The sequence below is a fragment of the Trachurus trachurus genome (assembly GCF_905171665.1).
Source record: "Trachurus trachurus genome assembly, chromosome: 12".
NCBI classification, from domain to species: Eukaryota; Metazoa; Chordata; class Actinopteri; order Carangiformes; family Carangidae; genus Trachurus; species Trachurus trachurus.
In genome coordinates, this window is record NC_139908.1 from 23,997,510 (window position 1) to 24,023,128 (window position 25,619).

The 25,619-nt window shown below is 41.0% G+C and overlaps 1 protein-coding gene across 1 annotated transcript in view; it reads left to right on the forward strand.

Moving 5' to 3' along the window:
• Nucleotides 1–23,581, forward strand: part of LOC310994289 (uncharacterized protein) — a gene marked incomplete at both ends in the record, with an annotated part of 113,653 nt that extends 90,072 nt beyond the window's left edge. The window contains 28 exons of the mRNA XM_083982931.1: nucleotides 3,367–3,411; nucleotides 5,407–5,451; nucleotides 6,249–6,364; nucleotides 6,518–6,571; nucleotides 6,672–6,725; nucleotides 6,904–6,979; nucleotides 7,821–7,874; nucleotides 8,060–8,167; nucleotides 9,490–9,543; nucleotides 9,624–9,731; nucleotides 10,081–10,134; nucleotides 10,298–10,351; nucleotides 11,844–11,897; nucleotides 11,994–12,047; nucleotides 12,409–12,516; nucleotides 12,683–12,736; nucleotides 12,858–12,911; nucleotides 13,496–13,549; nucleotides 13,889–13,942; nucleotides 14,036–14,089; nucleotides 15,164–15,283; nucleotides 17,816–17,869; nucleotides 18,966–19,019; nucleotides 19,363–19,425; nucleotides 19,529–19,694; nucleotides 20,276–20,385; nucleotides 21,906–21,986; nucleotides 23,432–23,581. Coding sequence (XP_083839057.1) covers nucleotides 3,367–3,411; nucleotides 5,407–5,451; nucleotides 6,249–6,364; nucleotides 6,518–6,571; nucleotides 6,672–6,725; nucleotides 6,904–6,979; nucleotides 7,821–7,874; nucleotides 8,060–8,167; nucleotides 9,490–9,543; nucleotides 9,624–9,731; nucleotides 10,081–10,134; nucleotides 10,298–10,351; nucleotides 11,844–11,897; nucleotides 11,994–12,047; nucleotides 12,409–12,516; nucleotides 12,683–12,736; nucleotides 12,858–12,911; nucleotides 13,496–13,549; nucleotides 13,889–13,942; nucleotides 14,036–14,089; nucleotides 15,164–15,283; nucleotides 17,816–17,869; nucleotides 18,966–19,019; nucleotides 19,363–19,425; nucleotides 19,529–19,694; nucleotides 20,276–20,385; nucleotides 21,906–21,986; nucleotides 23,432–23,581 — 2,106 coding nt within the window. The remainder of the gene's footprint in view (nucleotides 1–3,366; nucleotides 3,412–5,406; nucleotides 5,452–6,248; nucleotides 6,365–6,517; nucleotides 6,572–6,671; nucleotides 6,726–6,903; nucleotides 6,980–7,820; nucleotides 7,875–8,059; nucleotides 8,168–9,489; nucleotides 9,544–9,623; nucleotides 9,732–10,080; nucleotides 10,135–10,297; nucleotides 10,352–11,843; nucleotides 11,898–11,993; nucleotides 12,048–12,408; nucleotides 12,517–12,682; nucleotides 12,737–12,857; nucleotides 12,912–13,495; nucleotides 13,550–13,888; nucleotides 13,943–14,035; nucleotides 14,090–15,163; nucleotides 15,284–17,815; nucleotides 17,870–18,965; nucleotides 19,020–19,362; nucleotides 19,426–19,528; nucleotides 19,695–20,275; nucleotides 20,386–21,905; nucleotides 21,987–23,431) is intronic.
• Between the last annotated feature and the right edge of the window lie 2,038 nt (nucleotides 23,582–25,619).

Below are 25,619 nucleotides of genomic sequence, written 5' to 3' on the forward strand. Positions count from 1 at the left end.
TCAGTGCAAATAATTTAATGACGACTAACCCTCCGGCTGATTGCTTATTGTAGGCTGTTGAGCATCCTGCTGGATTGGCAGCAGATACTTCTGAACCTTTTCTGAGACAAGAGGGAGAACATGGCGTGAGAAGGGTGGTGAGGGTCCTAAATGATGGAGGTGGCTGGTGATTGCAGTGCTGCTGATAGATCCTTATCAAGAAGGGCAGAGAGGCACCAATGTTCCTGCTGTCTTCACTGTCCTGTTTAGCTACTGTTGTTCACAGGTCTTGCTGCTCCTGAACCTGAACTGTTTTCTAACTTTCTTTGTGGTCATAGCAGCAGAAAGAAGATTGTACTGTAGTAGATACAGTGATGATGGAAGATGATCAAACAGTTCAAACAACAATTAACCAAAGGCAGATTTATTTTATTTTATTTAACTCGCAGAATGTTTATCCAGTATTCACTGCACATAGCTCACTGAGCAACCAGTAATAACACCATCTCTCAGTGCAGATAAGGCACTAGACTTCTACTTATCTGGACATTTTATATTCAGCACAATTCAAAAATTTGGCCCTAGAGAAAAATATATCGACTGGAATAAGGAACTGAATGAATTTACAAATAGAGTCTCAGAAAGTTTCACACTGCGCCTGACTTTCCAATCCCATGCCATCTGACATTACCACTCAGCTGGAGCAATCAGGCCTTCACAGGACACCTGATCTTAATCTCCATGTTTTGTAGAGTTTACATAAAAAATAAAATAAATAGTTTGTTGTATAAACATGCATCTGAACTGCATAAAATAATGTTGATTTAACCCATCCAACCCATAAAACTTGATCACAGTGAATGACAGAAGCACTGCAATCATACATTCTGCCACAGTTTATGTTTTTATTAGTGCCACAGGCTTCAGCTCTGAGGCACTGACCTCTATAGCTATAGAGGTCAGTGCCTCAGGGCATAGAGTTTAAGTGACAAAAAACAGCAAGAAAGAACAGAGCCATTGTTGACCATTTTCTTTTTTTGACTTGTTACAGTATGCTCCACTGGGAGGTCCCACCAGCTAAAAGCCAATGTGTAGGTTTACCGGATGATGCACTGCTGCAGCATGAAGTGTAGGAAATGTTGCTGAATATCATTTTATATTATAAGTCTAACACTGAGACATGCCTCGTGACAGGCAGCCATCATGTCCCTGGCTCTCCATCAGCTGACATGATCAGATGATGTGAGGACATCTGTCCTCGTGTACCTGAGTGTTGGTGTGTTGGTGGAAATGTGACCTATGACTAAATGAAACTTGGAACAGACGTGCTCGGGGCGGTGGAACAGACCAGACCAGACTGGACTAAACCCTAGTGACTTTACAGTCTAGGAAAACAGCAGGAGGGACATGTCTAATACCTTGGACATGAAGTTACTTCCCTAAACTGTTGCCATGGCAAACTCTGAGCCTCGGGCCAGAGCCACAGCTGAGGCCAATTGATGAATTAGGAGCTCCTCTGATATCTCTGCAGTTGATCAACTATTGCACTGATAGTTCTGACCCTGAGTCGCATACAGTTATATGAAGTCACACACACACACACACACACACACACACACACACACACACACACACACACACACACACACACACACACAGTGTGGGCTGTTTAAGTTGTAAGCCTGAGTTTGAGAGGGACATTTCAGCTTGATCTAACCCAGCAGATAAAATCACCATGGCAACCTCCGGGGGCAGGCTTACAGGCAGGTGTTTTAAATCAGATTATTATCAGCAGAGGTGGGAGAAAGTCCCTATGTTGCAAGTCCAAGTAGAGTCTCAAGTCTTTGCTCTCAAGTCTCGAGTAGAGTCTCAAGTCTTTGCTCTCAAGTCCCAAGTCAAGTCCAAGTCCTAAGATTTTTGTTTCGAGTCCCAACCAAGTCCTAAGATTTTTGTTTCGAGTCCCAACCAAGTCCTAAGATTTTTTTTCAAGTCCCAACCAAGTCCTAAGATTTTTGTTTCGAGTCCCAAACAAATCCATTATAATTAATGATAAGTAAAGATCATGACCACGCCTCAATTGTTAAGTTGTTTATATTTTATTGTTAATGTTCTGCCACTTATTCATCTGTTTATTTTTATTAATATTCTCTTGTGATATGCTTTGTCTATAAGCACTGCCTTCTCATGCCAATAAAGCTATTTAAAATTGACGTACAGTAACACGTCAGAAATCTCGTGTGATCAAATGTGATCTGATGTAGGCTACTCTGTTGATGGTAGCCATGGTGCATGGATGTATTATATAGATCCATGCCATGGAGCCGTTAGCCACACTGGTTTGTTATGCTACGTGTGCTGCAGTCAGCTCGCTTCTTTATTGGTTACATAAAGAAGCAGAGCCGGTGACTCGAGATTGTCGGCTTCCCCCACACACAAGCCGATTTTTGATCCAAACGGTCACGATTGTTGGGACCAACAACAGTAAATACTGGTCGCCGCCGACCGTTTTAAGAGCCGATTGTTGGGAGAATTTAAATCCAAACACCACACACCACAGGAGAATCTCATAAAATACTCTTAAGAGCCAAGATAATCGGGCGATTTTTGTCTTTGGTCGGAAGGGGGAAAATCGGGGCAAAAACAGCCAGATTATCTTTATGTGTGTGGTAGGAATTAGTGTTTTGGCATTAATTATACAGCCAAGACTGATAACAGGAGAGGGTTCTATAGGAATGTCTCTGGCTGGCTGCTGCAGTATAACATTGATGTGACACTTTTTTAAATATTTTAATATTTGTGCTTGCTGCTTGTGACTTGACTTGAATTCAAGTCTTTGCTCTCAAGTCCAAGTAGAGTCTCAAGTCTTTGCTCTCAAGTCCAAGTAGAGTCTCAAGTCTTTGGCATCAAGTCCCAAGCGAGTCCAAGTCTTTTTTTGATTTGATCAAGCAAGTCTTAAGTCATCAAAATCGGGACTCGAGTCCAAGTCAAGTCTCAAGTCTCGAGTCCAAGTCCACACCTCTGATTATCAGACATCTAGGATGTATGTGGTGTTTATCACCTACTGTACTGTCAAGTCCAACACACACACACACACACACACAGAGGTTGACAGCTCATTTATGTTAGGGTTCAGAGAGAGATTATCATATAGCACTCTCGAATATTGTTTTTTTATCGTTATTTTCCCTGTCATCCCCTTCATAGTGTTCCTTGACCAACAAACCTTTTGGCAGGTTGAGTTCAACATGCAATTGAGAAAAAAAATCAAAATATATCAGTTTTACAAAAACTGAAATCTGTTTTATTTCCCCTTTGTGTACTCAGACAGAAGTGTGAGTCGTGGGTGGGATTAACGTGTTCTAACTTGCCTTGCCTGTTTTTTTTTAGGGTCTGCCAGGTCCTCCTGGAGAGAAGGGACTCCAGGGACGTCAGGTGAGAGAAGTCTTTAATTGGAGAGTCTGTTAATCAATGAGAAGTAGATGCTTTCCTCCCACCACATTTTGTTGATGAACTTAAACTGTGATGCTGTTGATTTTAAATTATTTAAATTAATCGTCAAACACAGTTTGATTATGGACTGAAATATTTGACTATTTGAAATGAATAAAACCTTAATTCACTGTAGAACTTTGAGCAATGTAATGATTGGTTCTACCCCCACCCCATGTTAAAAACAACTCATATGTGTTTATTTAAATGTACATAATGTAGGGAAATTAGACCTGATTACAAATAGTCATTTGACACATGTGGAGACGCCTGTTGAAATGTTTGAACAGAGCCACTGTCTCTGAGGGAATTCATTTTTAAAAAGTAGTGGTAATTTGCATGTTAACATGAGCATGCAATTTTTCGTTTTCTGTTTTAATTGAAGCTTAGACAAAAGACCAGTGATCCAAAAACATGCCAGAGAAGATCACAGATTTACAGATGAAAATCTATCCATTGTAGAGATAGAGAGTGATGTAATTCATTCAAAAGTTAACAGTAACATGTACTATGTTTCCAAACTGCTCTTTTGAACAACATTATTTGACAGTGTAGGGCTGCACGATTATGGCCAACATGATAATCACGATTATTTTTGTCGATATTGAAATCACGATTATTAATCACGATTATACATTATGTTAGATAAAACATGTTTTTATTGCACTTTCTATTTGAAACAAACAATAGGCTATGTGAACAAGGCTTTCAGTTCAAAATAAAACGTAAAATAAAATTAAATAATAGCCTAAAATAAAATTTACCCAAGACAAAGGGCTAGCGAAAAATAAATGCCATTGCAGAGTGCAGAGGTGTCATTCTGTACAGTAGCGTACAGATACTTGTGTGAAAAACAAAAACAAAACAAAAATCTGGTAGAAGTAGCCTAGCTGCTGATTCAACTCCTTTACTCAAATACAAGTAAGAAAGTACAGGCTCTGAAATGTAATTTCAAAGTAGGGTATAGGTAAAAATTAATTTTTGCCATCAATGATACACAGAGATGTGTGGGCAAGAGTCTGTCCAGCATGGACCAAAGCACAGCACGGGTGGTTCAGCAGCAATTTGGAACAAATTAAAAACATTTAATGAACAGACCAAGTGTTTTCACACAGGCAGCGTCCAGCAGGTCGGCCTGGCTCAACTGTGCTGCCACCAAAACGACCATAGATCGCCGTTACCGGCCGTTATGATCACGGTCGGAACATTTTATTTACACGACGTATGTAATTAACACCAAAACGGCCGCGTGGGGTGACGGGGTCTCGGTCCAGCTTCGAGACCACCCCGCAGCCCGACCTCGATCCGATCCAGAGAGAGACGGCGACAGTAGACAGCCTTTTGGAGGTGCTGACTGACCAGACACAGACACACGTCATGTCTACTGTCACCGTCTGCTCCCGACATCGTCTCACTCTCTAGTCTGAGTGAGACGTAACACCGGGCGCAGAAGGTGACACAGTACAGCAGCATTTGAAGGTGCCGACTGACCGGCCGGGACACACACTCTGGACTGTAAACAACATGTAAAGGGAGGATGCGCTCGCTTGTTAGTTAGGCAGCTTCATGGAGCCCTGACCTCTCGTTCGCCCCCTGGTGGTTGGCGGACTATTGGTCGAGAAAGCGCTTGATTTCATATGCAGCACAGCCCGTTTTTTTACATGTTAATAATCGTGACGATCATCTTAATTTAATCGTGGCAGCCAAAATCGTGATCGTGATTAAAATTCGATTAATTGTGCAGCCCTACAGTAGAGTGATGCAAAGGGAGAAGGTGAAAGTTTAGGGATGTAGAGGCAGCTGGCAATCTGTCGTTGTGGGACCATTTGATACAGTTCAATCTGCTGAGAACCTTTCAGAACTAAAATGCTGCGTCTTACAGTTTTCTGTCTCCTAGTCAACCAGTGTATTAACTGGAATTCATGTTGTTTCTCACAGGGTCGACCTGGAGATGAAGGACCTAAAGGGATACACGGCCCAGCCGTGAGTTACACCTTATACTGAAGTATTTTCACAGAGACTTAACAGCTTTTTACCACATGTTTTAATCTTGATGTCATTATTTGACTCATGAAGTGGGAGTGTGTACAGCAGGGCGGTGTGTGGGTAGTTATGAAGCGGTGTAGGTGTGTAGTTTTACAGGTGCTATCTGTCTACACAGAGGAAGAAACCTATTACTCCTGTAGTCTGCACTAAAACAGATTACAATCGAGGCTGTGTAACTTCAGCATGAACTAATCAGTCATTTTCATGATGACACTGTCTTTGTTACTGAGCATAACAACAGTATCCCAGAGTGATACTGTGCAGACAGGCATTAATTATATATGTGGAACAGATGACATTAAACTGTTGGTCACCAAATGTGATTTAATTGATTTTCTTTCAGTGAGGTCTCCACAACACCTGCTGAAAAATGCAAGTCATTGATTATAAACCAATCATCAAAACTGATACTCTCAGTCTTTGTTCACCACTGATTCATAAAAACACAACAACCACATGTGTATGCATCCATCAAGACAATTTCCTGTCTAGAGTCAGTTTGACTGACTCAGCTGTGACTCACAGCTCATTGGGTGTTACTGATAAACAACAACACTGTGATTTTAATATGCTGCACATTTTGTGTCTGTTTTTGCTTCAGAGTGAGTCTTGAATTTGTGAGACTCCAAAATGTCTTTCAAACACACTTGTAAAGTTAAAAGAACCGATTAGATTTGTTTTCACACAACACTTTACGGCTGATCTCTGTTCTAACAGCTGTTTGTGATATCTAGGGCTCTCCAGGTGTTCCAGGTGCTGATGGGTCGATTGGAAAACCAGGACCCAGGGGAAGTATAGGTCCCCCAGGACCTCAGGGGCCACAGGGGCCAGCAGGAATCCCAGTGAGTGGGTACTTACCATCGACTGCTGATTTATTTTATGTAATTTATGCTTAAGAGGCTCACCTCTTTGTGTTTTCAATTAAACACATCTGTGAGAACTTCTGATTGACCCGTCACATAAACACATTTAAAAAAACAGCTTGTTTGTTGGATCTCCTCAGGGTTCACAGGGTCCTGATGGGTTTTCAGGAGCAGCAGGGGAAAGAGGACCCAAGGTAAATTACAGAACATAGCCTCATGGACGCATGGAATATCAGCCTTTATGATCTAAGTTAAGTCTGTGTGTAAGATTTACTGATCAACTACAATCTCTAGGGCTTACCTGGCGTACCTGGTGATGCAGGTCACACAGGACAAGATGGACCACAGGTGGGTTAAGTTTAATAATAAAGAACAGTGTTTTCAGTCATCTTTTTACACACACAGAGCTAAAAACATTGTGTGACTAAAAACATTTCCAAATGAAAAGGTCATTCATTAGAGTACAAAAAAGTGTTTGACAGCACTCACTATAAGTTTAACACTTTTAATTCATGAAACTGCACAGCAGCAAGAAAACGGACGCGTTCGACAGTCAGCCGTCCTCAGCGCTGTACTCTGTTGATTTTTTGGACTGGCACCCGGTTTACTTTTCTTATACTTGGAGTTGAGCACGCCGAGTCTGCTGAAGGTCATTCATTAACCTGTGATCTACATCTAATATCATCTGGCGTCTTTATCTGTTAAGGCAGAAGTAAGCGATCCGGTTGTTTTGGCTAACTTCTTGTCAGCAGATGGAGTTAGCAGTCCCCGACCTCGTCCCTACGTCACCACATTCACGCGCATCCCTTGGCTGCACACACAGAGAGGACCGTATTATATATATGCCGTTCTCTCTCCTCATTGGATAAAGGTTGTAGGATACAAGGAAAGTTTTCTCCTCGGCTTACAGCAGAGCAGAGTGAGTGACAGTGACAGACCCGTGTTTCAGACCAAACACTCTATATAAGTGATTGCTGTCGGAAGATATAACTATTTAAGACTTATATTAACACAAAAATTCCGCTTACTTCTGCTTTAAATGTCTTGTATGTATCATATCTTGATCGAGTACGTACGTATATTTATAGCCCAAAGGTTGGAACAGCTGTCATATGATCATGGGCTGACATGTGCGCTGCCATCAGCAGCTTCTCAAACATGGGCCATGCGTGTGTTTAGTAACATCCTAAATCCAGTCTGGATTTGACAAGCAGCTCTTGCGGAGAAGCCACATCTATATTTCTGTTGTATTGAAATACAAATACAAATTTGTATTCTGTGTTGTGACTGACAGCAGAGAAAAAGGGAGTTAATATGGTGATGGTAAAGTCCTGATCACCTTCATGCTGTCAGATGGATCAAATACACCGTCTGTCCACATTCAGCTCTTCTACCACAGAGAGTTCTGTCAGATGATGATTGTTTTGATTTCTGACACATCAGGGTCTCCCAGGCCAAACAGGAATCGAGGGCCCACCTGGACGGAAAGGAGATCAGGTAAGTGATTGTTTTCAGTTAAGATTAATTTGTTTCATACAGGATGAAGTGGTGCTGACTGTGTTGAATGTAGTGGAACATTCTGCAGCCTCAAGTTTGGAGAGGCCCAGCAGTGTGCTCTGACTGAAGGACCTGCAGTCAATATCTGTCTGATTGTCTGCCTCCGATGCTGTTGTGTTTGACAGGGGGACCTAGGGTCTTGCGGGAAACTTGGTCCTCCAGGGCCCGCAGGAGAGAGAGGACTTGGGGGTCTGAAAGGTCTACAGGGACCAGCAGGACCAGCGGGTGCAGAGGTAGGTGCATTTATTGTTGTTGCAGCTGTGAATGGTTACAGATGCTGACACACATGTTGAACTGCTGTCTCTTAAATGACAACAGCTTCACAAGAGGTGATTTTCTAATTCAGTGAAGAATTTCAGGACCAGATCACCATCACCATGTTTACTTTATGACATCACACAAATAGTCTAAAGTGTGTGATGGTGAACAGATGTATTTGTCTTTTATTGCTGGTATTAGATGGTTATCAGTCTATAAAGTTGAAAAAGATTCCAGGTTCACCATGAAAAAGCTTTAAACGACCACCTTTGAACATTCAACTTTTTTCTGACAAACTGTAAATGTACTTTCTGCCTTGAAGCATCTGGTTTAAAAAAGCAGAATCAAATTCAGGAATGGTGAGAGTATCTCAAACACCACCTAGAGGTAGTGCCAAGTGCAACAAATCAAACAATCCAAACAATTCATTTTCCTAAAATAAATCAGTCTACCGGGGCGCAGAGTGGCGCAGTGGGTTGAGCAGGTGCCCCATATGTAGAGGCTACTGTCCTCGGGCGGCCCTTTACTGCATGTCATTCCCCCTCTCTCTAAACTGTACTATCCAATAAAGGCATAAAAAGCCTTAAAATATACTTTAAAAAAATCAGTCAACAGTCTATGAGAGAATACAAAGACCACGGCCTTAAAATATTCGGTAACACTTTATTTTAAGGGGTCCTTGTTCCTGTGTATCTACCTAATTAATTACAGTGTAATTACCTATGTAACCGTATGTAATAACATGTACTTACATTGTAAATACATAGTGTATTTTGTTGTACTTACAGGTCCTTGTTACACTTGTAATAAGAAATGCTTGTGCAAAGAGAGAGGCCACTTTGGCATTTCTTATTACAAGTGTAACAAGGACCTGTAAGTACACCAAAATACACTATGTATTTACAATGTAAGTACATGTTATTACATACGGTTACATAGGTAATTACACTGTAATTAATTAGGTAGATACACAGGAACAAGGACCCCTTAAAATAAAGTGTTACCAAATATTCTGTTTACTGATGAATGGCAACACATACACATGCTATTGACTGATCTCACTGTGCATTAGTAATTACAAAATAACACCAGTTAAACAAGGTGTTTGATCTGTGAGGTGCTTGTCCCAAAGTCTGACATGAACCAGCTGGCGGGTGTTGTTATCTTGACCTGATCCATACTGATCCAGCTCAGGCAGGCTCAGCCTTACCACACCTACTAATATCACACAAAATAAATACATTGCTTGTGCATAGACAATTACTCATCCCCGGCCTAATGAACCCTTCCTCTACAGGGAGATGTGGGGCCTCCTGGTGAGGCTGGAGATCCTGGTCCCAAAGGGGAGAAGGTACAGTAAGCATCACTACTACTGTACTTTAGTTTGTTAGAGGTAAAACTATGAGGGAGTTCACCGCTTTCTGTCCACAGGGTGAGGTGGGACCTCTAGGTCTGTCTGGTCGTGAAGGCCCCTGGGGAGCCCTCGGAGAAAATGGAGAAAGGGGTCCTAAGGGAGAGAAGGGCCACATTGGACTGATGGTGAGCATTTTTACCCCTCACGGATGTGTGGCAGTTGATATTTTTGTCATATTTGAATGAAACCTGAACACACCCCCAAGAAGGAATTGAGAGACTATAGTAGTGATATTTGTCCTTTCAAAGTTTTGATGATGTGATGTCTACAATATTACAAATGCAGGACTTTTGTTAGTTTCGTTAGACCAAATAATTTTTAAAAATGTATAGATTAAAAATAGAAATGTTATCTTTTGTTTAGTTTCCCTGTAATGGAATGAGAAGAAAATCAGATCAGAGTGAAAGTGAAGTATGAAACTAGTGAATGAGATTGCGGATGATCAACTGAAAGTGTTTCATTTGTGTTGAACAGGGTGAACCGGGATTGATGGGTGAAGTAGGACCTGGAGGCCTGAGAGGGTTAAAGGTGAGTTTGTTGCAGGATGTAGCATTTAACCTTTACTGAACAGTTCACCACTGTGATTGGCATTTATTGATCTATATGACACAAATATTTGTCACAAATCTTTAGTCCTGTCTCTACAGATATTCAGACCATTGATTTAGTTGTGTGTGTGGTGTGTTTGTAGGGAATCCCAGGCTCTCGTGGACCTGTGGCACCAAATGGACCTCCAGGACAGAAGGTGAAGAAAAAAAAAACAAGTTGCTGACATGCACTCAGAGTTTTAAAATAGTGTTTATTCACTAGCAAGGACCACGCCACAACAATGTGCTGTTTTAATGGATGAAATGAATAATATTGTACAGAGTGGTAAAGGTGAAGGGAGGATCTGTGCTGCTGGTCTGGGAGGATGAACTGGAGACTCAGAGTGGGGGTTCCGTCCGAGCTGGATTCATGCCCCCCAGACAGTACATGTACCTAGGAAGGAGATGCGCTGGTTAAATAGAGAAGGATGGGGGAAGGGAGGGAAGGATGGAGGGATGAGAAGAAGGGAGGGAGAGTCGAGAAATCTGAGGCAAACGGAGGAAGAAGGGGTTGACCAGGTATTTGTAGGCTTGACTAGTGATTAGAGGTTCCAGTGGCTTCCAGTTTAACCTCAGGCACACACAGAACAACACACACACATACTGTACTTGCATACATTACCTTCCACCACAATATATGTACAGCACCATTAACATCACAGTCCATGTCTTTGTTATTTTGTCTCAGTTGTCTTGTCAATCCTTTTAATAAGTTGTTTTCTATGTCCCTCTATGTTTGTGTTTTTTCTCCACCTGTCCAGTAACCGTAGCACCTAATAAAAAAAGACAAAAGGAGGTGTGGTTGAGGCCTGGCCCTGCTCCTGAACATAAGTTAACCAGTTGACCCCATTTGTTGTTGACCTGATGGCAATTTAAGTAACATAAATGTCTAATCATCACAGTCATGATGTTTGAGACAAAACAAAGCCAATGGAAAATGTCACTGTTGTTCTGTTATTGTAACCCAGTCTGCATCAGTCTGCACAGTCTGTTTCAGTCCTGGGTGAAGTAGAAAATGAAGGAGATTTTTACTTCCATGAGAAATCCATGTTAAAGCAGAAGTAAGCGATCCGGTCGTTTTGGCTAACTTCTTGTCAGCCGATGGAGTTAGCAGCCCCCGCCCTCGTCATGGATCTATTGGTCCTCGTCCCTACGTCACCACATTCATGCGCATCCCTTGGCTGCACACACAGAGAGAACCGCCCCTTTATGCCGTTCTCTCTCCTCATTGGATAAAGCTTGTAGGATACAAGGAAAGTTTTCTCCTCGGCTTACAGCAGAGCAGAGTGACTGACAGACCTGTGTTTCAGACCAAACACTCTATAGAAGTGATTGCTGTCGGAAGATATAACCATTTAAGACTTATATTAACACAAACATTCCACTTACTTCTGCTTTAAATATATATATAAATAGTTGAGCTTAGAGTTACTCGCTGAGAGTTTGAGTGAGGTTGTTTGAGGTTGTCAGCGTTACAGCTGCTGATGACGGGGAGGCGCTGGTCCTCAGTTAACCACCTGATTGAGAGGACTTCAACCTCGCCCCTGTCACATACTGTTCTCCTCCTGATGGGCTTCACTTGAATCCAATCAGTCAAACTAGAAGAAATGTCCAAGGAGCAGCAATAAAGATTTTCATTAATCTTTCCAGGGAGAGTCTGGACTCTTTGGAATTACTGGACCTCCTGGATCGAGGGGCCCTCGGGTAAACTCTGTTTCCATGTTGTACAATACTGTATGGAGAGTGCATGTGGAAATCCATCCATCCATCCATTTTGCTCTGTCTTTATCTCCTTCATAGGGAATAAGTGGTGCACGTGGTGTCAGAGGAGACATGGGGAAGCTGGGGCCACCTGTAAGTGTTCCTGTGTCAGGACATTGTTCACTGTGTTTGGTTTGTTTTCCATCAATATTTAATCTGTTATTTTCACAGTTCACATAGAGTGAACTTTTAAAATTTCGTCCAGGGGACAACGTTTCTACGATTATGTGTTTTGTTTTATTCTGTAACAGTAACAGCAAACTTTATTAAGTGTCCATGGGAGGACTACACTTTTTATGTTGGGTGATCAGACATCCATGTGAACAGTTCTGTTTTTTGTGGCCTATCCCTGGCTGGAGCTGTCCCCAGAGCTGCCCCAGTTAGTTTTTAACAGGGAATAAAAAACTGACAACTTAATATTGTGTTGTAATTTGTATTTTTTGCAACATTATAGGGTCCAGTGGGACAAGTTGGGCCACAGGGAGACCAGGGAGCTAAAGGGGAACCCGGGCTACAGGGACTGAAGGGAGAGCCAGGAGCTCCAGGCCCACCAGGGGAACAGGTTAGTGTGGACCTCTTGTACCCGCTATATGACAGTGATAAATAAACACAATATGGCCTCTGTGCACACCGACTGTGCCTTCTTGAAGAATACATTAGTTGAAAAAACAGAGAGCTGTGTGCATTTATCTATAAATCTACCTCAATGATATTGATTACCTGTGCAGGGTGAGGATGGTCTGCCAGGAGTCCAAGGTCCTCCAGCTCTCCCTGGACTTGAGGTGAAAACACAACCACTATCAAGCAACTTCAGCTCTTTGTCTGATGTTGATAACCACTGCTGAGGACTGCTGTTTCCCCTCTACAACTACTTGAGTTGTGTTTCTTCCATTTCTTTTTCAGGGGCCTCCTGGAGAGATGGGACCCCAGGGTCCACCAGGACCCACGGGGGCTCCTGTAAGTATGCAGATGTGTACAGTATAGCGCAGATGATGACATTGCATTTTTTGCTGCTGCAGCAGTTGTTTGCTGGTGATTAATTTTTAAGACCACACAAAACATTAATATTGTAAGGATGTCTCAGTAATGTCTGCCTGAAAACAAATGCTCTAGACAGAGAAATTAGAAGAAAAAAAAATAAAACTATTATTCCTGTGCAGGGAGTCAAAGGAAGACCAGGACCTGAGGGGAAACAAGGCATGAAAGGGGAGAAGGTAAAGTGTTTCCAGCCATAATGCTAAGACATGCTAACCCCTTGGTGCTTGTAACTTTATATTTGGATCGTGAATAAGCATTTACTATGTCCTTAAATCCTGCCCCCACCTCATTGTGCATGAGGTGGGGCCTATGCAGACTTTGTAGCACTCAACACACCCCTAACTAATTTTGCACATATATCATTTTTAGCTGCATGTGTCACTTTGTTTTGTTGATTTAATGGCAGATTATGAAAAACAGAAATGACACTGCAGGTGCTGAAAATCCCACTTTGCATTTAGAGATGCTACAGATACTGATGAGTTTTTGTTTTCCTCCTGCAGGGAGAGGATGGCAGCAAAGGAGCACAGGGGAGGACTGGTCATGTAGGCAGGAGGGTAAGAGATTCCTGCAGGTGCAATGCCTTTCTAAATAATGAAATGCAGCGTTGTAGGAAATCCACAGTGGTGATTAATCTACTATAAGAATCCAAATTTGTGGAGAAGAGCTTTCATTTAGTGTTGAATACAGGAATTTTCATATAGACATACTGTATGTCTTCATGTCTTCGTGTACATGGGATGTACATGGGATAATAAAGGAAGGTGGCCAGAAAGAAGTCATCCTGAAAGACATGAACCGATTCATACATTAAATATTAGGTTGTTTCGTATGTATGTGTGTGTGTGTCTTGCTTTTGATTGCCTCATTGAAAAACATGGCAAACTCATCCTCAGGGGAAACGAGGGAAGGCTGGAGTCAGGGGGACCAGGGGAGACAGAGGACCAAAGGTGGGATATATGGAAATGGCACCTCAGGCTTTGTGTACACTCAGTGTAATTATGATGTATGAGTCAACAGTAGATTGTGTTTCGGTTGTTCAGGGCGAAAAGGGAGACATCGGACTGGGAGGCGTCTCTGGGTGGCCGGGTCTCATCGTAAGTCAATTTATTTACTCACTTAACATCACTTCATCTGTTTTCATGTCATAGCTGAACATATCCACACATTAGCCTGACATTGTCCGTGCAGCAGCCTGTCTCCCTCTGTGATTTAGAGAGAAGACCTCAACAAAGCAATGAATTTCACAATTAAGATGCATTTTATCAGACTGTGAATTGATCTGTACTTGATACATGTATTTATTTTCTCTCTCCAAGGGAATCCCTGGGTTACGTGGAGAGTCAGGGGATCAAGGTGAAAAGGGAAAAGAGGTAAACAAGAATAAATACAACATCACACAGATTCAGTGAAATGTCTCCATTCACTGACACCTCAGCCTGATCTTACTGGATTCAATCAGTTGAAACTGACCCAGGTTAATTTGATTTCTCCTGGAATAATAATAGTGATTTAGATTCATTAAAACACCATGTTTTGTGTTGCTTCCATTTCTACCATAATCTCTTCCTCTGAAAGACACATTAACTTCAAATGTAAATGTAGTTTATTCCAGTTTCCATCAAGCACAAGCACTGAATCATACTGTGATGCCATTACATACATACACATCCCCAGGAGATTTAAAACGGAATTAATTCGAGAACCAACAAAAGATCCTTCATTGCATGACATTTGCATGACCACATACAAACATTAAAGACAATTGCATTTGAGAAGAATTAATGGAAAAAATAATAGAAAAACAGTAAAATGAAGATAAAAATCAATCAATAAGAGGCAAATACTAAATATGTGATACCTCATCACAGATCTGTAATTCAGCTTATCAGGTAGATGTGTGGGTTTTCTTTGTAAAACAGCAACTACACAACAGACAGCATGAAACAAACAGCAACTAGTTGTCGACAACAGTATCAGAACCAATAAGGTAAATTATTTGCTTCCTGGGAGTGACTCATAATTAAATGTCAAGCTTTAATGTTGCTCTGATTGTCATAGCAACACGCATGGAAGGATTACAACTGATGGGGTTAATAAGCAGAAATAAAAAATGCCGTTAATGAAAGCTGCCTCAGCTCATAAAATGTGTTTGTTCCCTCTGGGTTTAGTTTGGTTTCAGCAGATTTGAACAGTTTGTTATTGTGGAGATGAAACTGCGTTATCTGCCTCCTCAGGGTGAGAAAGGAGACATGGGGCTGCCAGGACCACCTGGAGGTGATGGCATGAAGGTAGGCGCTGCCAAGGTGTATTGTGTTAATAAGGAGATAAACATAAAGTCTGCAAAATCAAATAATAATAGCAGTGATAGTTAATGTGGTAGCTCTGGGTGGGCTGTGGGTGTGATGATAAAGTACCAGCCAATGTTCATGACATCACTTTATCAACAACTGTAGGAAAGGAGAGGATACAGTGGCCCTGAGAGAACACATGCAAATATACAAACACCCTGCATTACAAACATCTTCATCATTTTGACAAGTATTGAATGTGTGTCCCAGAAGGTTAATCACTTTTTTCTCTCAGTTTATATACAGTATATATATATAGCCCTAATTCTGAGAATGGGCAGTGCGGGAAAGTAAGGAAGAGACCAAGAGACACTGATATGGCTGACATTTAGGATTATGTTTTATGCCCCCCACCTCCTCATGACATGTTGTATGTAAACAGAAATACATTAAATATCTGTGTAACTCATATTACTGTCATTTCCTACAGAGGAGAGTGGGTTGTGCCTATTATTTTGCTTGTGTGACTGATGAGCCGAGAATGTTTTTAGTTATTTTGAAGCGATGAAGTTGTACCAGGTTTTGTTGGGTCATCTTTTACACAGTCACTGTGCTGGGATAGGAACAGGACCATTAAACACTAAATGGTGTGAGATGTCCTCATGATTTATTTACTGTTATCCAGCACACTGGGAAAAAAAACACACTCTCTGGATAAGGCTTTTTGCTGTGACCATACTGTACCAAACCTGATGGCTTGTTGAAATGCAGGTGGGGGAGTGGAGTAGGGTCATAGGAGCAACCCATTATCACCCAGAGACAGTCGGGGATTAACTGTCTGCTCTACATGTCGCTGTGCAGATGAAAAGTGTCGTCCAAAAAACTCTTGAGCCTGGGAAATGACCAGAGACAAAGACCTAGGGTCCTGTCACCTCACTTCCACTTATCAGGGCAGGTAGCAGAGATAGAGGGAGAACCTCTATTCACTGTGGTTGTGAAGACAATGGCTGACTTTAAAGTGATTAAGCTGAAGTCTAGCATTAATAGAACATGCATTGATCCTATCTAACCCTTTCTCCCACAACTCATCCAAAATCCCCTAATCAGTTTCTTTAATCCAGTCCCTTTTAATGTGCCTGAGAAAATGGACAGACAAACTGTGAGATTAAATGTACACCATAACACCATAACACCATATTGACGAGAGATTTGTAATTTGCAGATGATGAAAAAAGTTGCACATTGATTGTTAATGAAGGGATCCTTACTAGTGTGATCGGTGTTGTCTGGCCTTCCCTGAGTGGGTTTTGAATCCGGGTCTCCTGCACCGCGGGTGACGATACAAACCGTTTCTTGGCAAGTGGGTTTGCACGTCTTTTATGGATGAGTGAGTTTAACTTCAGTACCGCTAACCGCCACACGTTGTCACTTCTCCTCTCTGGTACCTCGTGACTGTGGCTATACCCACGGACCTTCATTACACTAGTAGACAGAATCTTACCTGACCTCATATCGGAGCATAAGTTTAAATCAGCCAGCCGTGGTCCATCTGTTTGCTTCCTGACAGCACATCACTGTATCCTCCAGCCTGCCCTGAAGACATGGCTGCTCTGACAGCATATTATAACCTCTTGTATTATGAAGACAGTGATGGCTCTGCTCTTGACAAGCAGATAGAAGTAACAACAAACATCACCCTTCAGTTGTTTAATAGATATATTCGTATCTGTATGGAATAGGATAGCAACAATAATTGGCACCGTGTTCAGGCTGGGTGGGATACAGGGTCCTGCCCTTCCCTGCCACAGCTGGAACACGTTTCCAGAAAATCCTAGCCCTGCTATTACAGACCAAGAAAACAAGAAGGTCATCTTCAGCGATGAGCTTTTGAGAGTGCACCTTGAAGATGCTGGGAAACCTGTTTGCACAGATAAGAGGCATAATGATGAAATTTATTGTCACAGAAGGAGGACATGACGTTGAATGTTAAAAAGATAAAGACATTTAGGTAGTACAGAACCTCCATCTTAATGATAATAATTCATCCTATTCAAGAACATTGTTAGAAAGTCAGAAAATAGTTGTTTTAAAACAGCTTTGGATCAGACGGAGGCAAGAACAAACCTTTTTCTCTCAAATTACAATAAACTCTCTCTCTCTCCCTTCATCCAGTTAGTTACATCTTCTATCACAGTGCAACACTGCTTCAATCACACATTAGTGAGAGATGTAATGTTAACTACTGATTCTGATAAATGTGTATGTTCTGATTTCTGACAGCAGTTTTGAGGCTGTGTGAAGATTACTTCACTCTTGTGTGACATCTCTGATTGAAACAGTCCCACAAACAGAGTGGAAGAGGAAGCCTTATATGGCCACATCAGTGGTGTTAATTATGCTAATAATGAAGTCTGCTCATGAAGAGGTGGTCCTGAAAGGAGCGGTTAAAATATTTTGATGAACAAGAAACAGAATTTTAAGACAAGAACTGGACCACATACTTCTGTGTCATTCTTGCTGTTTGTTTTTCAGGGAATTCGTGGTCCTGATGGGTTGCCAGGTCCACTGGGCCCAAAGGGAGAGCAGGTACGCAGTGTAAAGTTTGTATTTTGTCTGTTTCTTTTCCAAATTTGTGATTAGAGGCCGGAGTTTTTAGTAGACATTAATATGCTGTGATGTTCTGCTCCTCTTTTTTCTTATTTAAGGGGAGTATTGGTTTTCCAGGGCGGAGGGGAACACCAGGGATGCCAGGACTGCCTGTAGGTTTTCATCCACTTTGTAAAATAGCATACAGTACATGTTCACAGACTTGTTTATTTTACATTGTTATTGTAGCCACCCGTCGTATCTGTTTTCATTTGTTTGTAACCACTAGTTTGCTTCTCAATTTGTTTTTTATATTGTTACTTTCATTGGAAAAACCTCTGCAGCTGTGTAATGCCCTCTGGATACACAGCATTTATTCATGCAGAACCTTTTTCTTTTTCTGGGATATTCAGTATTTTAAAATCAGCAGATCATCTCTCTCTATACTTTCTTCTAGATTGTGTTTGCAAAATGGAGACGGCAGAGAAATGGAACATGTGATGGCAGTGTTATTGTTTTATAACAAAACCCAGTCATTCCTGTAAAGTAGCAACTGCTATCTATCAGCCAGCTAATCATCTGCCAGTCTCTTGAATCTTTCACAGTTCAGCAACACATTATGACTATGTTCAACCCACTGTGTCCTGCGGGAAAAGAATCCATTGACTTGGGTTATAAAATGTGTGAAGCCGTGGCTGATGGGTTCGTAATGCAGGAGATAAAAGGACTCGGAAGCTCTTTGTTGATAAATGCACGTCGCGGTGAAAAATCATGCTAATGCCCTTTTCTTGTGCTGTTCTCTCTGTTGCAGGGTTTGTTTGGATTAAAGGTATGAAATCCTCAACTTCTCTTGTCCCTCCACTTCAGCTCTCTGTGTGTTATCTGGAGCAAACACTTCTGTGGCTTTTTTTTTTTTTACATCAACATCATTCTGGTTTATGTTGATAGCACATAATCATGGAGCTGTCACACTGTGGAGTCGGTGTTGGACTGTAATGGGATTTTGCAGGAGTTTTTATTTTCGTATCAGTATTTTCATATAGTGTGGCATCACTGTGCAGAATCACATGGTCATCTCACACTCTCCTCCCTGCAGGGTTTGAAAGGATACCAAGGTTTGCCTGGTCTGCCTGGCAGGAGGGGCCTCCCGGTGAGTTTATAGCAGTCAGGCAACACAGAAGGGTTGGAAATTCATATTTTATTTTATTTTATCAAGTTGCTGTAAACCTCTTTCAAAACACAACATACAAATTCCTAGAAATGATTTCAATTAAATATGATATTAGCACAGTGGTCACACTTCTCATGTGTCCGGTTGTTTGCTGAAATTAAATTTTGACCAGCTTCTGTTTCTTTTTTTTCATAGTGACATCATTATTTTGAATGTCATTTGTTGAACATTATATTGAAAAACTGTGAAAATGTGCATCCTGTGTTTTGAATATCTAAATCGATGTTATTACATCTCATGGTGGTGTAACCTTGTGTTGTAGGGTCCACCTGGCATCCCCGGACCTCCAGGACAGTCACTTAACATGACTTTGACTCAACTCAAGGCGAGTTAGTTATTGCAGTTTTCCATCCAAGTCAAAAAGACACAAACATTCTCTCATAAAACATGAAATGAAAACACTTGTGTGTTTCTGTCTGTGTGTCCAGGACCTGATGTATGTGGCTGATAAGCCCAACTATCCCCTGATCCAGACTCTGCTGGATTCCCTGCAGCAGGAGCTCCGGCTGCTGGTGGATCCTCCCGACGGCAGCAAGGAGCATCCTGCCACCAGCTGCCTGGAGCTCTGGCTCTGCCACCCTGAATACAGCAGCGGTCAGTTCCAGAGACAATCAGATACAGTAACACCAATCCACACTTGATTTTATTGTGGAAATTACTTATCTGACACAATAAATCCACCTGGTAACAACTGTGGCCTTACCTCCCTGAAATCTGTCTAGACATTGATAGTGATAAACTCCATTCTTAAAGAGTAAAGCAGCTTTATTATTTGTGAATATTCTCATCGACCCCAGTAGCAGCACATCCAGCACACATTACACCAGTGGGATACTTAGAGCACCACAGCACATTTTTTACTTACTGCAGATTTGTACACTTAAACATCAGATATTCAAAGAATCCCTGCACTTTTTCTAACTTTCAACAGTTTATTGTTACATTTTTGGACCTAGACCTTCAAAAACAATCCTCTCCACTTATCATGTTCCTCCACATTTGCCTACATAATAATACTGTATGTAAAGTTTTCACCTGCTTTGAATACACTTGAACATCTGTAATCTCTCTTTAGTTAGCCCTGTATGTTGGAGTGGCTGCTCAGGTCCTCCTGTCAGGGTGGTGTACAGTACTTTGATCCCTGTCACTAAGCTTTCACTGACCTTTCTCTGCAGGTATCTATTACATCGACCCCAACCAGGGCAGCTCGGCTGACGCTCTGCTGGCCTACTGCAGCTTCACCTCCACATCAAAACAGACCTGCCTCCACCCTCGAGACTCTCAGGTATGGAGACATCACCAGAGAAGGGCCACAGGAAATTGCACCTCTGGATCAATGACATGCCCACTAACCTCACACAGCTGTGTTGTACGACCTGAATCTCAACTCGATGCATTATCAGTCAGCTCACATGTTCACAGTGTTGACTAACACATCTGCAGCAATGACTTCAATTCAATCTTATTCTTGGTCTTTTGGACAGCATTGCCACTGTCACTCTTGGGATCTGCTGCCTGACACGCACATTGAAATGCCTGCACAACCACAAGCAAACACTATTCCACCTTACAGTTGTCAGGACTCGCTACCAAATTTCCATGAATATAAAATTTTGGTCCTTAAACTGTATACGATAAAACACAGTGATTAATATCAGGAAAGATGATCTACATCAAGAAGACCAAAGGTCCTGAAAAATCCAAAAGACTGGAGCAGTTTAGTTTCACCATTTACATTTTACTGTGTTTGATGCTTATACCAAGAAGAAACAAGCTCAAGATTAATCCACATTAGGAAGGGCAACACTGTATTTAATCTTGCAAACAGACAGTACATAGATCCACAGGGGTGGAAGTAAAGAGAATAGAATAAATGATATTCACTTAGTCTAACAATACATTAGTGGTTTTCAAGACTGTTGTATTAAAGCTAAGTAGCAATACACTGAGTAGCTTGATTAGCTGCAAACTGTTTGCAGGAAAACTAATTTAAACAACAAAACAGTAAAAACAGCAAACAAATGGGAGTACACACAAGTCAATCAAAGGCATAGGGAGCATAGATAAGAGATAGATATCATATTTATCATGGAGAAGATCAAATCTATCAGGCAAACTGTAAACTGTCCAGAAAAGTGCCAGTACAATGAGCTTGAAGGATCTCACATCTTTTCACTTCGCAATCCATTAAATGTATTATTAGACCAAATAAGTCTGTAAGTAGAATAAATGTAGAGTGTATGTATAATAGGCAGGAAGTGGTGACATTTATTACTAAATGTATGATTCCATTTTTAATTACCTAGAGGTGTGTACAGGCTTTATTAGGAATTCAGTAACTATTTGCTTTGTTTCTCAGTTAAAATACCTAAAATTATTAGTTTTGTGTATGAAAATGAAGATATTCCCTTGCTGTGGAGCAGGAGCAATGAAGCATTCAAAGTCATTCAGAGGGCGTCTGAATATTCAATACAAGCTATCATTCCCGTTCTCCTTTTCTGTGCTGCAGTGTGGATGAAAACACAAGACACATTCACCTCTCACCCTCTCCACTGTAATGCAGTCAATACCACAGAGAACATTGACTCATTCACCTCAAGATAATGTGAATTGTTGACGGGCGGTGTGAAGTGGATGCATCTTTTTCTAATGTAGCCAATTTAGCTCAGGATCGTGCTTGAGCTGCATGCTAATCCAGAGTTCACCAGCCACTGCCTGCGCATCACTGATGTTCACAGGTCTCTTACGTGGAAATGAGACTTGCATTCAGATTTAAAAATGTGTCCTTTTCCCCTCTGCTCACAGCTGCCTATGAAAGCTTGGTTGGAGGAATTTTCTGAGGAAGAGTCCTTTGAGTGGCTCAGCAGGCTGGAGCAGGGCTTTCAGGTGGGTGGATCTCTCTGGAGAGAACTACTGTACCAAAATAAACACTGATTAATACTTGAAGTAGGCATTTGGGGGCAGTCTGAAAGATCTAAAAAATTGGAAACTAACATATCACAGTATATAGCTTGTATAGTCTGTGTTTGCAAGCATTCTCACCTCTCGGCTCTGTTTTTGTCTTATTAATGTGATGACAATTTGTTCATTTTTCATCAGTGTTTGTTTTTGAACCTATATGTTTTGTATTGTTGTTGTTGATCGGTAACCATGAACTGATAATATATTAAATTATTATTACTACTACTATTCTTCTCCACAGTTTTACTATCCAGGTGCTAATGTGGTCCAGATGCGTTTCCTGAGGTTACACAGTACCACTGCCGTCCAGAAAGTGACCTTCTCCTGCCACCCTGGACACAGACTGGGCCAGACACAGAGAGACATCAAGTTTCTCACTGACACAAAAAAGCAGAGTTACCTTGGAGAAATTAAAGACTGCATGGTAAAAACAAAATCTTTTGCAGCTCTACTCTTCAAAGCTTTGAGAAAGCACGAGTCATGCTACTAATGTTAAATCTCTGATGCGAGAGGAGAGGATATATCGATCATGTATTGACTGACAGACATGAGCTCTCTCTTCTGACTCAAACCCTTTTAATCAGAGAAGCTTTGACAGCACCTCTCCACATTTCTGCAGAACATATTTTACTAAAATATATCAAAAAACAAGCTAAAGCTTCAAGTCCAAATATATAATAGTAAGTCAAATAGTGACAACATTACTACACGTCAATAGAACAGTTCTTCATTATTATTATTATTATTATTATTATTATTATTATTATTATTATTATTATTATTATTATTATTATTATTATTATTATTATTATTATTATTATTATTATCATCAGCTTCTAATTAATAGCAGTAGTTGCTATGAAAATGGGTGGAAGGGCCTGAAGCTGTGGTGATTTGAGGTTGAATGGTAAATGAACAGCTCTTGCATAACTCTCATCTTCTCACCACTCAAGGCACTTTATATATACACTCCACACACATTTATATATCACAGCCATTTGGATTCAATATCTTGCCCAAGGATACTGTAACACAGACTGGAGGAGCCACTGACCTTTCAATTAGTGGATAACCCACTTTTACCCCTTGAGCAACAGCCACCCCAGACATCATATTTATGGAAATTTTTAAAAAATAGTCCAGGATGTATCCTCTGGCATCACTGGAAATATAATTCTGTTATACCATGAATAGAGCAGAGAAGGTGTCACACCGGGTTATTTAATGTTTTCAAATATAATGTAGAACATATGAGCAATTCATTAAAAAAAATTATCAACAGATCATGGAAATGTTCATAAGTTACAAACCTGGTAATTATTCATAACATTTATATGTGAAACATCTGCTTTGTGTTTCCTGTGTATCAGCCTGGAGAGGAGACGGATTCTGAAACTCGAGAGTCTGTGTTCGAGTTTGAGGATCTCCAGCTGCTTCCTCTGAGAGACTTGGCCCTAATGGGAGGCGGAAACATCACGCATCAGTTTGGCTTCACTATCGGACCTGTGTGTTTCAGCTAGAGGTGGTATAGAGCTGTGCCGTCCCAAAGGACTCACCGGTCCAGGACACAAACCTCTGTTTGAAACATGGACACTAAGAGGTCACCTGGAACATATCCTCCAATATCTGAGGACGTCGTTTGCTTTTCCTGTTTTGTTTGGGGATTTGATCTCTCAAGTTGAGTGACTCCATGTTATGAATATGAGAGGGCACAACGGCACCCAGCCTTTTCTTTCAAGGAGAAGTCAATGTTGTTTACAGAGACATTTATCTTATATTGAATAATTTAAAAATGTATGTTTTTTATCCTTTTTTATATACAATGTTTTCTTTCCTGTGTTTGAGTTTTGTTATGTATTCAGGGCCTCTGATGTAGCCTGCCCATTGTGTATATAAAAGTCAGACTGTTCCAGCTCACATCTTAACAATGTGTTCTGGATGAGGACACAGCTACTGTCGTCCCATTGGCTGTATGTGACCAGGCCAGTACATTCTCTCATTGTACTTCCACTACTTTCGTACAGCAAGTGAACTCAGAGGTGTCACTGTTATCAAGGTGCTGATCGTGTTTTCTTAGACCAACATTATTTAATCCAAAAATCTAAGTGGACATCTTATCTTATTCATCCGTGTTGCTGTTTGTTGTCAACAGTGAGACTAAATTTAACACCATTGTTTTTACAGTTCCTTATAGTGGTATAATGTCTTTTCACACCTCAGGTATAATGTTTTCATGATCTTTACATGACATGACTTTACAAAACTTGTAAGTTTTGTTATTGCCACATAGCTAGCTTTAGCATTAACAGCTCCTTACCCACCAGTCTAGGAGAAATGTTGGTTCAGCATCACACTTCATTCCTTTACTCTCCAGAGGTGGAAAGCAACACTTTTGTTTTGCTTCTTCTCACCTGGACCATGTGGTCATGTTTCAGAAACACTGTGGTGTCCAGTCTGCCCTGGAGGACATATTATAACTACTTGTACTGTAAACACAACAATGACTCAAGCTCTTCCCAAGACTGGTAAGTAAACAGCTATTGATGCGAATGTTAGCCAATACCACAACACAAACATAATGTCTGTAAGTTAAGATTAGAAATAACACATGAGAAGTCAACATGAAATGACAAAAACCAACAATGAACCAATTTACTTTCAACTGTATGTGTTGACAGCACCTGGTCCATCTTATTACTCTGTAGAGCTCCAGTGTTGTTCCTTCATTATAATGAACTCATGTTTATTTTGACTCAGTCCCACATTCACTGTCCTGCTGTTGACAAGTGTGCAGCTGAAATGCACTGGCTAGCTCTCTTGGCAATGGTTTTATAAAACTAGAAATGAAGCCTGACAATGCTAGGTGTTTTTAAAGATTTAAATTTTCAGGCGAATAAATGGGCTTTGGAAAACAGAGCCACTGTTGAGGCAGGGGGGTCAGAGAGTATTCAGAGATGGACCTGCCCATTGTTGATTTTGGTCTTTTAGTGGGACTTGTTGACATAACAGAAAATAACATGCGTCCTGCCGTACCCTATAAAATGCTGAATTCCTGCACATTGATGATATTGTTGAATCAGTCACTGGTTATCATTAGGCTTGAAACAACACAATAAGCAGCATCTTTGTAAAATTGCCTCAGGCTGCATCAACCAATCTCTAAATAACCAGACAGTGTGAATATTCAATAGCCCCAGTCAGCACACCTCGTTGAGGAAGAAATCAATGAAAACCTGAGATTACAAAGTATTAAAAAGTGCAGCTTTCCAAGCAGAAATTGGACCGTATGAACACTGAAGTGAAACAAAACAGCATTTCACTCTGGTTATTTCATTCTCCCTCACAGCTGCCCAACAGGTGTACATTACATTATTTAGAAATCTTATTCGAGTCTATTGAGGTGTTTATTTTTAGTTGCTCTCATGTAAACCAAAGACAAGTCAAGCAGCCAGAGGGAACAGATCCAATTATTTCCTCACAGAACAATACTGTAACTTTTCACTGTACTGTAATGGTAATGTATCAGTTTGGCCGTACGGCAAGTGCAAGATTCGTAGC